At 42.8% G+C, this 18,535-nt stretch overlaps 1 protein-coding gene across 1 annotated transcript in view; it reads right to left on the bottom strand.

Moving 5' to 3' along the window:
* LOC144822608 (carboxypeptidase O-like) overlaps positions 1 to 18,535 on the bottom strand; it is a 344,789-nt gene that overhangs the window by 209,823 nt on the left and 116,431 nt on the right. Inside the window, exon 6 of the mRNA XM_078680335.1 lies at positions 15,392 to 15,496. Coding sequence (XP_078536461.1) covers positions 15,392 to 15,496 — 105 coding nt within the window. The remainder of the gene's footprint in view (positions 1 to 15,391; positions 15,497 to 18,535) is intronic.

The raw sequence follows: 18,535 nt of genomic DNA, 5'->3' as shown, positions 1-18,535 counted from the left end.
ATTAAGATCCTGAAGGAGAAACATATTATTTGTACATAGTGTTAAGGTGCCTTAGTCCTCTACAAATGGGGGTTGCTAGCACAGACATAGATGGTCTGTACACCAGAAAAAGAGAAGATGTATTGAACCTATAATGAAGCTAATGCATAGAGATTCAAATCTTGCATCAATGTGAATTGGAAGAATTTAAAAAGAAGCAAATTGTGAGCAGTGACTGATATCCCCCCACACCCCTTTTTATCTGTCTGTCTTTTCTGAAAATTCCAAATTCTTCTCAGACGAACTCATCAATCAACTGTACTTGGACAACAAGGTTTATGACCGAAGCAATATTTGATTTCCATATAGGGAGAAAAGGTTAGTAATGTTGAATCAATGTTTAACAGCCAGTCACATAGAATGATAGCGATTTTCTATTTTAACCCACCAAAATGGATTTTCTATTTTAACCTACCAAAATGTTTCGAGTGGAAGCTCAAATTGTGTTGGAAATAAAGATACCAAGAATGGCTATCTGTCCATATCCTCTTCAATGGGAAATCAAGCAGCCCTGTACTGGGGCAGACCTTATGCATCTCTTTACTCCCTCGCTCCTTGGTCCAGGAAAAAGCACATTCTTGTAGCCCCCTCAACCAACTGTCTTCCATGTATCTTTGTTTCCCGAATTTCCTGATTCCCCGGGCTCCATCCAGCTTCATAATGTTTACCCAGTTATTGAAAATCTCTCATGGCAAATTATACCAGAAGGACGTAACTGTTTAACAGACATTGAGTCAAGGACTATGGGGTGGATACGAAGACATATGCCCCTGACAATGTCAAGCTAAAGGCCATCATCTATTTGTATAGTCTATCGAGCATGGAGGACTAGGGATACAGGAAGCAGGTTGGTTTCACAATTTCCAATGAATGTATTCTTACCCCTTCTATTCAATAACTGCAGGAGAAGGGACCACAGTTATTTGGACGTAGGGATAAGTTCAGGGATTCATGCATTTAGTGAGGGTAGCTACAGAGTGTAGAAAGACAGATAGGTGGTATTATGAAACTCACAGATCTTAAAACTATATGGTATAATTCAATACACCCAGTGAAGAGTAATTTCTGGATGTGATGGTGAAGTAGAGGAAGCTGGTGAGAGTACCTGTCTTCAGCAGTGAAGGCAGAAGGAGAACAGTGTCTCTCAGGGAGACATCAATCACAGGAGGACATGCACGCAACGCTAGATTAACTATGCAAGATTTCAGGAAAACCCATTGTAGTCTTGGAACTAGTTACCTATTTTTGGGCTGGATTGGCTGAGAGGCCTAGAGCAGTGGTTCTTAACCTGTGATCCAGAGACCTCTGGTGGTCTACGAAACCCATTTAGGGGGTTTGTGACTGCTTAGAAAACAAAATAATATTAACAAATTAATAAAGTGTATTTAAATAAATAAGCAAAATTGAAAAAATCAAAAAGTTCTGTAAATGTGAAGGACTTTGAGATTGGAGGCTAAAATTAAGTTTGTATCCCCAGGTTGTTTCGAGGGATCAGTGCAAGGGCATCAAATGGGTGGTCTCAATTGAATTAAGAAACTCTCCAACCTCTCCATTAAAATTTAGATTTGTTTATATTTATGAATTAAATAAAATATTTCACCATTTGTGTATTTTGTTTTATGAATGCTTCTTTTTGTATTTTTGTGTCCTTTTTTGTGATTCAAATCATCGAAATTGCTTAGGCCAGGATCCCCTGCTTCCAGTATTGATTAAGTGGGGGTCCACAGCAGTCAAAAAGGTTAAGAACCACTGGTCTAGAGTATCCACCTAAGAAAACACCTTATGGGAATGGCATACAATTTTTTTTACATCCATGAACCATTTGCAGTTGCAGGGAAATATTGTTCCTTATTACTCTGTCAGACCGTAAAGCATTACAATATTTCACTGATTTGCTCTTCAGAATTGCCTGTAAAAAAGTATGTTAATTAACCAGTAACTGGAAATGTTTCCTGAAAAATGAATTGCGTAGCACAATTTATTTTTTAAATCATGAAGTAAAATACAATTTTATGCTCCCACTTCGAGCATGATTGATCTCTATTTCGCATTAGCTACAATATGGAGCTTGCATTACAATAATTTTCAGGGTTATTTTAATATTTCAAACCAGCCTTAAATGCAGAGAGGCAAGATGCTGTTTTAATAATAAAGTCTTGTGATTTGAGAGGGCAGATGGTTAAAACTATAAAACTATCTTGTTAGTATCTGAGTCCTGGTTAGTTAGTATCAAACACTTGGTTGTTTGCCTTGAGCAAGAAAAAGCATGTTAGAAGATGCTGATTATTTCAAATTGGTCTTCAAGTGATTGTGTTAGACTTGGCATCTTAGGCGTGGTTTCCCCTGACTTTTTGCCTCTACCCCCTGTATTTTTGATGCTGTGGGGTTGTCGTTTTTGCTGGATTAAATGCTTTGGGCACTTTGTCACTGCTGATCACTGTCAAAGTGCAAGTGCTCACTGTGTAAATTGTTATTATAATTGGTTCTCCCTGATTGGCATATTTGATAAGTCCTCAGTAAGGTGCACTAAGTGCGCCGAGGCCTATAAATAAAATGCTAATAGTGGGCCTGTAGTCATGATTATGCCACCCATATGAGTAGCCCTGAAACGGTATCTCAGACCTGTCACTGCAGTGTCTGTACGCAGTTTTAAACTGCCATGTTGACCTGGCAAGTGCCAGGCCCGAACCTTTCCTTTCCTTTTCTTACATGTAAGACACCCCTATGGTAGGCCCTAGGTACCCCCATGGGCAGGATGCAGTATATTTGAAAGACAAGACATGTACTGGTGTGTGTGAGACAAGTACTGATAGGGAAATACTGCCAAATTCGTTTTTAACGATTGATAGGATATCTGACCCATGGGATGGAATAGGAGATACATTGTAACATCTTACAAACATATTTTCCCATTGGGACAAGATAGAGGAGTACAGTTTGGGCTCTCTGAACTCAGAATTTAATAACATATCTTTTAGTAAAGATGTTTTTTAAATTGTGTGTTTGAAAATGCCACTTTTAGAAAGTAGGCATTTTCTTGTTTAACCATTTTGTGTGCCTCTGCCTGTTTGTTGTTTGACTGTCTGGTTTTGGAGTGACAGGGGCTGGGGATATGCATTCACTGTAGACGGGGAGTGAGGGGGAGTAAGGTGAGCCTGGCCCTTCCCTGATGACTCAGAGCTGAGCTGAATATGGTGTGGCTGCATTTAGAATAGTGAGAGGAGTTTTCCTTGCACCTGAATATGGCCTGTCTTCCTTGCACAATGCTGTCTCCACCCCCTATGGCCATACTGCACCAGTGAGGACAGAAAAGGTTTGAACTGGGCTCAGAGATCCTTGCACAAAGAGAACAAAGACAAAATGGGGTCTAAGTAGTAGACCTTAAACCCCAGAACTTTAGATCACTTCTGTACTTAAGACGAACCTTTGCCAAGGAGACGAGCTGGAAGAAGGAGGTCTGGCCCTTTGCTGTGTGGGGTTGGTCTGCAGTTGCTGCTTCTGCCAAGGGAAGGACAAAGACTGGAACTTTGCTGTGAACCGGCTTGAACAAGAATCTCTAAGAGTCTGTGTGAGCTGACCTCCAGTTCTGAAGTCTCAGGGACACAAAGACTTCTCCCACAGCTCCCGTGAACTCTGCTACTGAGATTACTTACTTGACAGGAGGTGCCTATTCCAGTTTGGGGCCTCTGGAGGTTGCTCTTGATGTTAGGAGCTGGAAGAAACCTGAAAAGCTGGGAAAATTGATGCATCACCCTGCTTACAGCAGTTTTTTCTGATGCAGCACCACCGTGTGAGGAGAATCTCCATGCAATGCCATGCCGCTGCAGAGATGATGCAGAGCCTGTCACGGCTGCAAGAACCGACGCATCGTGAGATCGTAGCTGAAGAAACTGACGCAGTGCCATTTGTTGCATCGTTTGCCAGTGCATCCCGGATTTCCACACATCGTACCTGTGCAGCAAGTTTTCCCGACGCATCACCAGCAGGCCAGAACCATCTTGAAGGCGATGCATCACTTCCCCTTACAGTCTGTATTCGATGCATATCTTCTCTTGCGTGCAGCAGAACTGTCGCATCGCCTCCCCAAGGATTCAGGAACTGATGCATCTCTTTGTTTCTCGGCGCTTCCCTTCTTTGCTGCTGTCTGGCCTTGTGAATTTTGACACATCTACAGGTACTTTGTGTAGAATCATGCATCCATAGTTTTCTGTGGACCATGTTGCTTGAAACCTTTGAAAAGTCAAATTCTTATACAATGTATGTTGGATTTTTGTCATTTGGGTCTTGTTGAGTTTAGCTAAAGATATTTTATTTTTCTAAACTGGTTTGGTGTCCATTTGTGGTGTTTTCACTTTATTAATGTGTGTTTTGACTACAAATACTTTACACATTGCCTTTGGGATAAGCCTGTCTGCTTGCGCCAAATTACCCAGGGAGTGAGCAGGAAATATCTAAAGTGTGTATCCCCCTTATCATGACTAGAAGCAAGGGTCCCTATTTGGATGAAGATACCTACATTTGCCAAATAGAGACCCCCATTTCTAACATGTTGTAAATTTCCTAGAATAAGGATGTCATTAAAACGGATTAACTATCAAATGTTGGTAAATAATATATAGCACATTAACATTTGGAGCTCATCCACCCTGGTTGGTGATACTTTTGAAGTAAAGCTTAGAGTTTACGTGGGGTGTTTCTCTCTCTAGTTCTGTGGACCATCTAGTTTGGGGCTACAGACTTTGATATGGTACTTCTCACCTGTTTATCAAAAGTCTACAGCCCTAACATGAGAACAATGGACTTTGAATGGCCAGCTATTGCCATTCCAAACCCCACTTTAGTGATGACGTTCCTCGGACTGTGTTGAGGTGCTTAACACTGTTTGCTACACAAGCATAGCAAAAGGCATTGCAGGACTGGGAGTGGTGTCCAAAATGTACCATATTGCAGTGAGGAGGGTGGCACAACCCACTTGCAGACTGACAGGCAGTGATAGCTGATTAGCATTAGGGCCAAGGCCTTTTTTTACCCCTGACCCTATGAACGGCATCCATCTTATACTCAATCTTATTGTGAAAGATCTGGGCAGTCCCAGAGAGAAGGGGTCTTCCATTTCTCCCTGAATGCACCTACATTTGTTGTTCTACCTTGCGTATACACAGCTACTGTGTACTGCTCGAATGACCAGGGCCAGACTGAAACCCTACATCTCTACTCGTGCCCCCTGCTGACTAATCAGCAAACCTACCACTTGTGGATTTAGCACATTTGTGTCTCCTGAGAAGCTAAAGCCCAAGCCCACCTTTTGACACCTTAAGGTCACAAAGACATAAGGGGCCACCTTATTAACCCACAGATGCTCTCTGTCCCAATCTGTATACAAAGTCTCAGCGAGCCAAACCAAATCTGAGGGCCTAGAGAGGCCACTTGACTTCCAATCCATCTGTCGCAATTACCCATACTCCCAGATCCTCACAAATATGCACAAAGAATCAAGCATCAAATTATTAAGGAAAATCACCACCTAACCTTAAAACACTCCTGGGACTAAAGCATGCTTTTGCCCCTTCCCTACAAATTTCTAATTTCTAATTTAAAACATTTGTAGAGCGCAACGTCCACCGAGCGGTTTCTTGGCGCTAACAAGGTCCGGTTCACTGAGGATTGCAGGGGTAAGCAAGTTTATAAAAGGAAGGCCTGTCGAAACAGGAACGTTTTGAGATCCTTTCGAAAAGAGACATAGTGGGTGGCAAAACGTAGGTGATCAGGCAGAGAGTTCCACAAAGCAGGGGCCAGGGTGGAAAAATTGGCACCACCCCACTTTTTCCGCTTAAAACGGGGGGTTTGGAGGAAAGCTTTGGAGGAGGACCGGAGCTCTCTGGAGGGAACATAGTCGCTAATCAGCGAAGCGATGAAGGCCGGGGCAGTACCTTGCCGGGCCTGGAAGGTCATACAGGCGGTCTTAAAGAGGGAGCGCTCCCTGATAGGCAGCCAGTGGAGCTCCCTAAGAAGGGGGGAGGAGTGATGGTAACGTGGGAGACCGTAGATAAGCCGGGCCGCGTGGTTCTGCACCACCTGGAGCCTCCGTAAGCTGTATGCCCTGCAGGAGGTCATCACCCAGCGAAAGTGAGGGTGCTGCTCGAACTGGGCTGGCAATGGAAACAGGGACCAAACCTCAAACCACAATATATGCCCTGAGTTAAGTGAAATTTCACATTTCACTCCCCACATTGTGGTACAGTGCTGCTCAAATTCGACTTTAATGCTTAGAGCACTGTGGAGGGAGGATCTGCAATATTTCTACAGATTCAGAACCCCTAAAGTCTCCCCTAGTTGCACATAGGGTGGGGTTCCTGTAGCTATAAGACAAGTACTTATAAAATATGTTTTTGTAAGTCCTGGTGCTGGTAAAATGGCCCAAGTCATTTTTCCCATTGCAAATACCTTGTTACATAGGTTAACATGGTAGGAAGTTATTGATTAGTAACGCTTGGTAGTAGAGGGCTAGAAATGCCAATCAAAGACTTCACAGAATGGTATTAATAAATCCAACCATATCAAATTGTTGAATTTCTCCTAAAGTGTATATACAAGAAGTTATATGACGTTCTTGTTTGTAAGTCCAAATTCAGCCTTCCAGTGGTCTGCCCTGATTGGTCAGAGTTAAGTGGATTAGCCAGGCTGCCTTTTGGAGGTGATAAAGAGCCCCCGGGGTTAACCAGTTCTACTGGCAGGGCAGTGTGTTTTTCCATAGGAATGCCAGGCCAGGGGGAGGAGTCGTAAACGATGTTCTTCAAAGAGGAGAGCAGAGAACAGTGTCATTTACAACTTTGAACTTCCCATTTAGGCAAATGGTATGATTAAGGAAGGTATGAGCAGATGCAGGGGGTAGAGGCTATCCTAGGGGTGTGTTTAGCCAGCTCTTACCTCCTTGCTGGAAAACCAGCCATTATGGATTTGGAAGAGTTGATGCACTCTGGGACAAAATAATGCCACACTCTACAGGATGTGGTCATATCTTGGAGGAGTTACCCTGCTCCCATATTTTAGAAGTGATCTCCTGCTTGACCCAGAGAACTTGGAATAAGTCTCTGAGAGGGGCAGACCCCTCCAGATCTGCTGCTTGAACCGTACTGAAGCAAGACATTGCCAAGCTGAGAAGATTTGCTGGTCAAAGATTTCTAAGGCCTGACCTCTAAAAACTGCACCATCTGAAATTACAGCCTTGTCGATTATTTAGCTGAAAAAGAACTAAAGAGTGGACTCCCTGTAAGCTACAGGTTAAAAGAGATAATCTGGAACATCACCACCTAAGTCCGCACCGTGGAGAACAATCAGTGGATTTGTAAGAGTTTTGTACCAGTGGATTGTGGGAACTGAAGTCCTCAACTTTCAAGCACCATCTTGGAGCTTCCAGACCCTTGGAGTGAGTTTGAGACATGTTGGGACCCCTTGAGGAACTTCAGGAAGAAGTTCAAGAAGTTTGGGGAATTTTGAAGTTACTTTGAAAAAAAGCTCCATAGAGGGACTGACTCAACCTTGCCAGCCAGGATGCTTGCCTTCAACCGCGAGCCGGCCAAGCCAACCAGGTTCGTCCCGCTAAAAGCTCCATCACTCCAACTTCCAGAGATTGACCGGGACTGAATAAATCTAAAGCCTGCAAACCCTCATCGGATACGGCTACATGAGCATCGAGAGACCCCATGAGAAAAAGCTCCAGAAAAGTTTCTAAGTCCGCTCGTAGAAAAGGTGATCGGGAGCAACTGCGAATGCCAAGCCACCTGCCTTTCATTGCGTGCCGGCCTTGTTTCCTGAATTGCCCCACGGAAGCACTAGAGAAAACTTTTCTAAGTCAGTACCAGGGAAGTTGACCGGGAGCTCGTCGAAAGGTAAGCCGGCGAACTCTCATCGAATCCGGACTCGCTGGGTGGGAGCTCTGCGGTCCCTCTGGAAGAAAGCTCCAGGAAAGTTTTTAAGTGTGAAGGTAGAAACTGAGACCGGGACCTGGCATGAGCTGTAGCTGCTCAGGGCTCCATCGCGCCCAGCTTGAAACTTTGACTTTGGCCCGGTCTATCGCGGGCAGGTATCACAATATGGTGCTATAATCTTCTAAGTGCTATATTTTATTAAATCTTTGAAAATTCATATCTCTGGTTCCCTACATTGGATTTTCGTCGTTTTGGTGTCATTTTAAAGTTAAAAATATTTCCTATTGTTAGTAAATTTGTATTGGATTTTTATTATTTGTTGTGTCTTAATTATTGACTGAATTGGTGTTTTTAAATGCTTTACATACCTGTCTTTGAATTTAAGCCTGTCTGCTCGCAGCCACATTACCAAGGGTTGAGCATAGGAATAATTTTCTAAGACCTATGCTGATTCCTATAATGTGTTAGTGGCCTTATTGCCAGTGGCAGACCTACATTTGCCTCTACCAATAACCCACTTTCCAACACTTGACTCCACCAAGGTTGATGAAGTCAGTGAATACCAATTTCTCTGCCTCATATTTGACAACAAGGGGAACCTCAGAACTCAAAAAGAGATCAGAGGGAAAGGTGTTGCACTGGTAGCATGGCTAAGGGCCTTATTTAGAAATCTGAATAAGCTGTCCCAAAGCCCCACGCTAGAAATAGCTAGGGCAAAGGTGGTGTCCACACTGGCATATGGAAACCAAGCCCTTTGGGGCAGGGACTCAAAAATCCTGGACACAACCATTGTAAAAATCTACAGGGAAATCTTCCATCTCTCCAGTTACACCTCACCTGCCCAAATTAGGCTGGAATTCGGTCTAGTCAGTTATTTGTCAGGCGTGCACATTCACCAACATTTGTTCCAGGTTCAAATCCGACAAGAACACCATATACCATACCGTCAGATTGGAAATAACCAACAAATTCCACTCAGCAGCCATTGATTGCCTTATAAGATCAATTACCTGTTTGGAATAGCCCAATTGTGGACTGCATCACCCAGCTGCCAACAAAACACCAAAACTAGTATCGTGACTAGAAGACAGGGCAACCCGTGAGATGCGTGACCACGCCTGGATGGTGCTAATCAGCGACACCTCCTTAAAGCCTCACAAACTAGCTGAGGGAAGCCTTTAGCAGCAGGATAAAAGGCAATTTTTAAAACAGGCATCCTCCCGTCAAACACACATGCCGCCCCATGTTTGAGAGCAAAAGGAGAGGTGGTTTGCAGGTTGTGCGGTTACTCAATAGCTGACGCAATTCACACAATCCGTCTCTGCAGGCCCACTCTAAGCCTTCGCCACCGTTGGTTGTGGCCCTTTTAGAATCAGGCAGGGATGTTCCTGCAGACAGCCCAGGTAATCGGACGCTCCAACTCTTTTCCTATGTGGCAAGAAAGTTCTCATAGTCATGATCTTAAAAGTATTGTATTCAATACCATTCTTATTGTATTTGTTCATTATCCATGATTCATATTGTAACAATTTTAGGTAATCGTACAGTAAAGCTCTTGCTTACTTAAAATTACTATTTATTATACCGTATGCATTATATCGATGTATTGTACTGTATTTGTATAGCTTAAGGTATCTTTTATGGAGAGACTGATCTAAGTGTAAATATTGTTGAACAGACTCGACATAAAATATCAGTTCCGTGTTGACTTAAGTTAAATAACACCAAAGTGAATCACTGTTCAGGATCAAACACGTGCATGTACTTAATTATATTAGGCCATATGAATAACATCCACAGTTTATGACTGTGCAGACACCCAAACTTAGTACATATGAACAATAAACCGGCCAAGAACATCCCAGGTTCCCTAACTAACTAAAAACACCCACAAATGAGTCCTGTACTGACCTTCTTTACGGCTGAATCAATTGTTTACAGGAAATGGGCAGTTCCGCGCTTAAATATTAGTATTAATATAACCTTAACAATTGTAATAAAGGAGACAAAGTAAGCCCACCTCATTGCAAATAAAACATAAAAAGCCCGGACATCACCTCATCTAGAAATCGTAGTTCATTTGAACTAAGAAAGCTAAAAAGGCCTGGAGTAATCAATCTCAGGACCATGATAGGTCCAACTCCGAGATAAAGCCGGGGAGGTTGAACCCAGGTACCCGCAAGCGTTATCACCACCTGCATCTATTTTACATCCAGGGAGATTTTATTACTAACTATGCACTTCATTAGAGTCAACATGAGAGGTTGGAGACAGTAGGAGTTCTGTCTAACATTTTTTGCTACTGTCTGCGCCTATTGAGTAATTTGAAGCCACTTCCCACAAAGGTGGTGGGTCGAAGCGACCATGGCAAGTTAACCTTGTTAACCAGAGGTACAGGGTGTGAACGATAAGGGCTAATACACAGTCGTGTTTCAGCTGTTCCCAGGCTTATGTGCACAGATGCATCTGAATGGATCAGTAACCTATTATAACAACCTGACCCACAAAAATACGTAGTTGGGTCCAGGGAAATATTTGAGCCACAAGTGAAGCAGTGCCAATCTGATGCAGCATGGACAGCTGCAAAGATATGGCTATTCAAAGTGTAGTAAGTTTTAAATACTGTGCCAGGGCAAAATCCACTTAGCTGCCCAGTCCAGTCAGGTGATAACTTGTATTAAGATGCAAGAGCAGAACCTATGATGATACCGAATCAGCCTCCAGTGTGAGCCTCTGAATGTGAACTCACCTCAGGGACCAGCACCAGGGGCAGAAGTGCACTGTGTTCAATAGCTATGGGCCCCCAAAGCTTCCTCTATAGGAGGGCGCACTCCCGGGCAGACAAGGGTCACAACTGAAGGTTCGAATCTGGTTAGTGTCAGCCCAATTGAATTGTCTATTCTTCTTTCTTGAAGATAATGATGAAACTGTAGTTAATTGATTTAAAGAGGAAAATATAATGGGGTTTGTAATGGCCTGCGTTAGAGAACCCAACTCTGTACTCTGTCTCTCAACTTGTGCTCTCAAGGGGTGGTACAATGAGGCATACGTGACCTGAGGGTGGCACACTATGCAAAGACAATGGTAAGAATTCATTGCCAGGTAAGGGACCTAACAAGTTATGAGCCAAAAGACCCCTAGGACCAACGGGTGGGGCTTGTAAACCTGCTTATATAGCATTAACTTCGTAAAACAGAATAGCATCGCTTTGATGACTAGCAATGAGTTCAAAAAGCACACCTATAGTCTCATTCATGTGTATGAAAGCAATTTATGCAGTATAGCCCTACCTCTCTCAAAACTAACTTAAGTGATGTTAATCATCAAGGGGGAGACATCCCTTAAGGATAAGAACCCTCACTCACCCGAAGGTGACATGCTTCATCATATGGGTCCTCCTTACCAGTGTGGAAAACCTAGTCAGCACTGGGAGCTACTACTTCGGAGTTTAAGGAAGGAGCTCAGAGATGTTTTTTTAGTAAGGAGAAGGATAGTAATCCCATATGTGAGATGATGAGTGTAGTGAGGTTTGCAGCGCTGTGTGAAAGAATAGAAAGTGAGTTAAAACTGCCTAGATAGAATTCACTGTCAATTACTTTATTAATGTGTTCTACCTGACAGGATGAAAATGAAACAGCACAGTGGTATGGATATATAACCACTGTCACTTTATGGTCTATAAAGCTGTACCCCTGCGATAATGGGGTGTACGAGCCGTACCCCATGTATGATGGGTGTACGAGCCGGACCCCATGTACGATGGGTGTACGAGCCGTACCCCATGTACGATGGGTGTACCCATTGTACATGGGGTACGGCTCGTACACCCATCGTACATGGGGTACGGCTCGTACACCCATCGTACATGGGGTACGGCTCGTACATCCATCGTACATGGGGTACGGCTCGTACACCCATTGTACATGGGGTACGGTGCATACACCCCATGATTGCAGGGGTACGGTGCGTACCCCTGCGATCATGGGGTGTACGGACCGTACGGTGTGTATGTGTTTGTGTGCTTTTTGGTACAACTCGCCCTTACCTGACGTTGACCGTACGAATCGTGTCCTCATACCCCAGTCCGGATTGTACTCGTCGGGTCGTACGGCATGTGTACGAGTCGTACGGCATGTGTACGAGTCGTACGGTTCACGGTTTCAGCCTTGCAATACGTACGGATCGCGACAGATTCACGGAATACGGATCGTACTAAGCGACTCGGACGGACGGGTACGATTCGTACGGAGAGGGCTCCGGATACAAATCGTACGGACGTTTTTTTTCCCGAAACGGAATCGACCCCATAGTGTGCTGAAACAAATAAACGAGCAATGACAGAATGACAAAAGAAGAACATTTCTCTGATGCGCAAGTAACACAGCTCCTAATAGATGTTCATGGCACTAATTATACGCAAACTGGACAAAAGACAGAAGCATCAAGTATCAACAGCCCACTCAGGCAAATAAAACATAGATCCTTAACAAGTGTGGGATCAGAAGCTTTTCAACCAACACTCCCTAATTTAGGGAGAAATGAGCAGTAAAATGTAGGATCCATAGGAACCTGGGCAATGCAAAGATTTAAAAGAATTCAGTGCAAAAAACTTACACAAAAAAAACAGAATTGAATTGAAACAACCAAAGAAATCACATGAAACAAGTGCAAACGCAAGTTGGGAATACATGTTGATACCCACACTGAAAAATTCGATATTTCAATGATCAGAAAGAGGGATTATCTGGAGTTCATACAGGATAGTAAAATCTACCAAGAAACTTAATGTAATCAAACACTTATTTTCTCTCCAATGTACCAAATGCATGAACCGCCTGATATTCTCAGTAGAGGCAATTAAATAAAATTGAAAAAAGCGCTTTCAGGATTTGAACACATAGCTTCTCAAGATATTCTTGCAGTCAGTATTTCAGAAAAGGGAGACACTGACCACGGGCAATCAGCAAAGATTGAGTGGTCCTCAAAGCACATAGTGAATAAAATATCATAGTAACATCACAAAATAAAATAATAGATGGATGGAATGTTGAAAGTTTCAAACCCTCACCCCCAGTCACAGATCTGGGTTTAATCCATTGTTATTTTGCTCGCTACGTCACCTCCGTTTTGACCCTGCCACAGGGGCGTTCCTCCATGAGGGCGGAGGAGCGTCGCCCCACTGCATTCTCGCAGTGCGAGAAGCAGAAGCATAAAATTGTATTATAAATACCACTTTATGTTTCTGCTTCTCACACTGCGCGAAAGCAGAAATGTTTGGTTAGGGGCAGGCAGTCCTGCTTTAGGGCAGGGAAGGAGTGGCTTGCCCACTACTGAGGGCACTGACTGTTTGGCTGGCTGGCCCTCTTGGGACGACCAAAGCAGTCATGCGCACTCTGCCTTTTCTCCATGTAGGCCTCCCCATTGACGCCTGGCTAGTCGGCGTCCTGACCAACCACAACGCTGCCATTGCAGGACTGCGAATGGCTATGGGGGGGAGGGGGGTCGCCTGCTTCCTGTTCAGGAGAGGAGCAGAGACGACACGGGACCAGCCGGGTAAGTTAACATTTCATTTTTTTTTTGTAATTTTAAATGAAACCTTCCCCTGCGACCCCCTGCCCCCCACCTGCGAGTCATGCCGGCTGCGACTGCCCAGCCAAAGTGAATCGAAATGCTTATGGCTGCAAAAGGGCTTTGTATATCAGGCCCTTAGATAATGTGTTTTCTGACAGGTCGGAAACTGGATTTAGTTTCTTGCACTTTGGAGGTAACACATTTTTCTTTGTGCTTTTGTCACTATGATGTCAAATTTGAGGTCGCTTTTTTCCTGGTCACATTCTGAGTTGCAGCAGATTATTCGTCCCTTTTCATAATCGGTATCAGATCTGGGAGAGCTAATAGATACCGAGGAGCAGAGAGACAGGTTATCATTTACAAAATGAGAGACACAGACACTGTAAGTGTAATGATATGTTCATTATTAGGAGAGTGGCCACGGGCTATCCTAGCAAGGCATACAGTGACTGGAGTTACATCAAAAAGTAGGCTTTGATCTGAATAAACTGGTGTCTTAATACCAAGCCATTAAAAGTTACCATTAAATCCTACATAGTGGCAGTTATTACATCTAAGGAGAGATCTTGTTTCGTCAATTGCTTTGTGAGCAAATTTACTAATGAGGTCAACGTATTCATAATTGCAGGCGTCATTCATGAGATGCGTGGTCTTCAATATTAGGACCTGTGATATTATAGCTCAAAGATATGGGCTAAATACACATAGTAAACATGTTCACTTGGTCACACTATAGCAAAAAGAGGTCCGAAAGTAACAATTAGTAACAATCACTTTCATCAAGTCTGGTAGGCTTCGCACTGGAAATTACCTTCTTGTTTTCTACAAGACAATTAGGGAAAACATCTATTGAATAATCCAACTCTAAACAACGATTGGGGTAACAAATAATGTTAAATTTTTACATCTATAACAGCCAGATTTGTAGTCTATTTTGTTGAAATGATTAACTATCCTCCCTCTACTGGAGAGAGCCCTCGCAGGAGGCATTCATTCCCAGAAGAGCCTGCATGGACTCGGGTAGATGGCGAAATTGGTTGGCAGACATTCCAGGAAATGGAACAATGGTGGAAACTGCATACTCCCTGGGAAGAGCCACAAAAGGACTCACAGGCTGTTTCCTAATGATAACACAGTGTCAGAGGGCCCTGATGTTTGAAAGAAGCACATTCATTACCTTGCGTCAGAGAAAAAGGCCATGCAACAGAATTGAGTAAGAAACGGGCAGAGGTCCTGGCCCCTGGATGTTGGCTTCTGGCTTGTCGGTGGCACACTTAACAGGCTTGACGATGCTGTGCACTTGTAATGTTGGATAAATAGAGTTCTTGTTACATGTGACAGCATTAAAGAAGGCGGCTGCTAATCACGCACTGGGTGGGCCATGGATGCCCGCACCCCCTGCCATGCCTAACAGCGTTTCACAGGCCCCGTAGGAAAGCAGGTAGCAGATCACAAAGTGGGAGCGGCAATAATACACGCTATATAAATAACTAGACATTCCATCAATTTAGATAAATGGATGGATGGTGCACTCGCAGACAGCTAAGCATATAAAAATCCAGTCAACAATATTTAGGTTATTAAAACACAAAGTAATTACCATACAAATATATAAATTGAACAAATTATAAACTATTCTTCAACTTAACTGTGGATTTTAAACTCTGCATGGTGTATATATTTCTGTATGAGTGTTGTGACATCCTTATCGTTATTCACACGTTTATACTTTCCCCTGTCAGTGCTATTTGGCTTGACCTTATCTTCTATGCCAGAGATATAAGGTGCAGTTCACACAACCATCTCCTTTAGAACATGCCAGTGTTCTCTGGTACACCAGGCAAATGGCTTACCTCTTTAACAAACCACTGACAATAAGCTGGTGCAATCCATTCTCTGGCATGAATCCCACAGTCCATCCAGATAATCTTTTTAGGCACTGAAGACGGCACACCAATCTATTAAAAATACATTGAAGCATTAGATATTACTACCATCTACATATTTATATCAGTCCTTTAATCAGTATAATTGTTTACATCCACACTCCAGGTATAGATAATAAGCATGACGAGCTCATCAGAAATCAACAGCTATGAGCAGTGTAAAGCCAATAGGTCTGACGTTAATGTACGAATGCTGGCAAACTCCATTTGTGCATTCCAGTGTTTCAGTGTTAAATTAAAGAAATACATATTTAGCTTTGCCAATGCTTTTTTAGGCAGCTGGGTTTTCTCGACTTAATCTTAAGCATTTAATAAAGCCTCCTGCAGTGAAAAAAGCAAAACCAGAAAATAGGATTGATTTTTTTCTGTATTCCACTCAAGCGTGAGATCAATTGAACATGTGAAGATTCAGCACTTTACGATGTAACATAGTCACTTCTGCATTGCAATACAAGCACTCCTTAGGAGGCGGGATGATACATCAAACAACCAATAACATGAGGTGAGAGGGTAATACTCCTCTGATTGGAGCCATTCTTTGTGTACTTTGAGGAACTGGTAACAATAGGTCTTGAAAACAGCTGTTCTGTCAAGCCACACTTAAAAATAGGATGCCACATTTCCTATTGTTAGTATTTGGGAACATGCCAGATTCATTATAGGCACACTCAACTCAGATCTAGCTGAGATCAGATTTAAAATTGTTTTTATCAGATCAAAGCAAGTACAGTATAACCTGTGGGTCATGAGAAGCAAGAGGTAATTCACAAAACAAAAAAACACTCCGCTCAGACACGCATTAGGGAAAGTGGCAAATTTTGCATATTCACAACTTCATACATTGAATAAAATAAGGTGTTGGACTTAGGCCTCTATGTAGGTATACACACAAACTTTTTTTGCCTTCACACCTTCTGTTTTGCTAAATTTGTTTATGTTGCCTTTGGGACTTTTTGCACTTTACCACTGCTAACCAGTGCTAAAGTGCGTGTGCTCTCTCCCTTAAACATGTCAAAATTGAATTACACTTGTTTGGCATATGCAATTTATTTATAAGTCCCTTGCAAAGTGCTATACCATATACGCAGGGCTAAAAACTTAAATGCTACTGTGGCCCCTTAGCAAAAAAAGAAATACAGTTGTTCTGGATAGCAAAATCAGTTCCATAAACAGATTCAATGATCAGAGTTTTCAATTTTATTACTACAATTCAATAAAAAATGTGAATTACCCCAGCCGCAATAATTTCAAAAACAAAAGATCAAGAGAGCAAACAAACAATGAACTGAAACAAACAATGAGCAAAAAAAACAATAATGCACAGAAAAACAGGTGTTAAAAATAAATGGCATATAGACATAATCAGGCAAGCAAACAGTGGCCAACATTAATGTAACACCTTTAGGTCACTTCTTATTAAAAGCCAAACACTACTGCACCTAAAACAAAAATACTACAAAGCCTAGTGTACCGGGTCAGAGTGTATGTCGGCGACGTTTCGATCCCGTAAAAATATGGGATCATCATCAAGACTGATGATCAGTTGCCTGGCATGGTATCACTTGATACATTACATTAAGCGCCTGATTTTTCAACAATCTGTAATTAAACAAACAACAGTTTTTTTCAACACAATTAATGCCTGTTCATGAGTATCATAAGAAGATGAAGCACCTTCAAGGTAGTGCACTGTTGTATCAAAAAATTGCGGCGGATTTGGGGGTAAATCCAAATATATGCCCATATAACAATACAATACATTTTAGTGCTGCTTCTATCGACACTCATATTCAATACGATGCAAGAGTAAACCACAAGTGGGAATCAGTACCTTAATAGAGAAGTGGTTTTTTAAATGATTCTGGCTGGGTAATTAAAATTTTTGATCGAATTGTGGTAATAAAATTGAAAACTCTGAACATTGAATCTGTTTATGGAAATGATTGTTGTATCCAGAACAACTGTATTTCATTAATTGTTAAGGGGCTGTTGTCTCTAGAATTACTCAAGTACCCTGCGTCTCTTAATTTAATTTAATTTAATTTAATTGTGGGTTTATATAGCGCTAGAATCAACTCCCGGAGGAGTATCTCCGCGCTTCGACCGCTGGGGAACCCGTCCTGGCTCACCCTGAGAGATGGTCCCTAATGGGTATCTCTAAGGTGCGACCAAGCATCCCCGGCGGTCTGGGGGCCGTTGTGAAGATGAGGCAAGCTAATGCCCAGAGTTGCCGAGTGTGGTCCCTGACTGGAGTAGGCACCGAGGCGAGAATTATCGAGCCCGCTGACCCTGGTCCACGACCCTGCCGCGTCGGGAATCGAACCCTGGTCCCGGGCCGTCCTCTGCTTACGGGTCTGCCGCCTCTAACCAGTGAGCCACACCACTTCACTTACGATCTTTGGGTTTCCCTTGTGTACATATACTAGTGGGACTGCTGCACTTATTGTGCCACCCACATAAGTAGCCCTTTACAACATCTCGCAACCCTGTCATTGCAGCCTGTAGGCAGTGTTCAATTGCCAACTTGACTTGCCAAAATAAACCTGTTGCCAGGTCTAAAACTCCCTTTTTATTACATATATGTCACCCCTAAAGTAGGTCCTAAAGGGCTCACAGGGATAGAGCATTGTATTTTAAAGGTTGGACATATATGTTTAAGTTTTACATGTCCTGGTAGTGAGAAACTCACAAGTTCATATTTTACTACTGAGGCATATCTCCAAGGATAACATTGGGTGCCCCTATTACATTTAACAAGTGGTTACTTTAGTTTTGGAGCAGGTTGACATGACATGTTTGGTGTCTAAGGAATTGTAATTGTAAATCCTCTTTAATAGTAAAGTTGGATTTGAAGTCACAATTCTTCAAATGGTACTTTCAGAAAGTCAGCATTTTATTGGCCTACCCATCTGGTGACTGCAGCCTGTTTCCTCGGTCACATGACTGGGTGTAGTGACTTTGTGTATTCCTCCAAGATAGCCACACAACAGAGGGCTTTGGTGTAGGCAGGATGGGACACCCAGGCAGGTTGCTGGGGGCAAGCTGTACACA

Source organism: Lissotriton helveticus, chromosome 3_1 (assembly GCF_964261635.1).
Source record: "Lissotriton helveticus chromosome 3_1, aLisHel1.1, whole genome shotgun sequence".
Lineage (NCBI taxonomy): Eukaryota > Metazoa > Chordata > Amphibia > Caudata > Salamandridae > Lissotriton > Lissotriton helveticus.
Note: the sequence above shows the minus strand (reverse complement) of the source record. Positions and strands in the feature narration are given on the sequence as shown.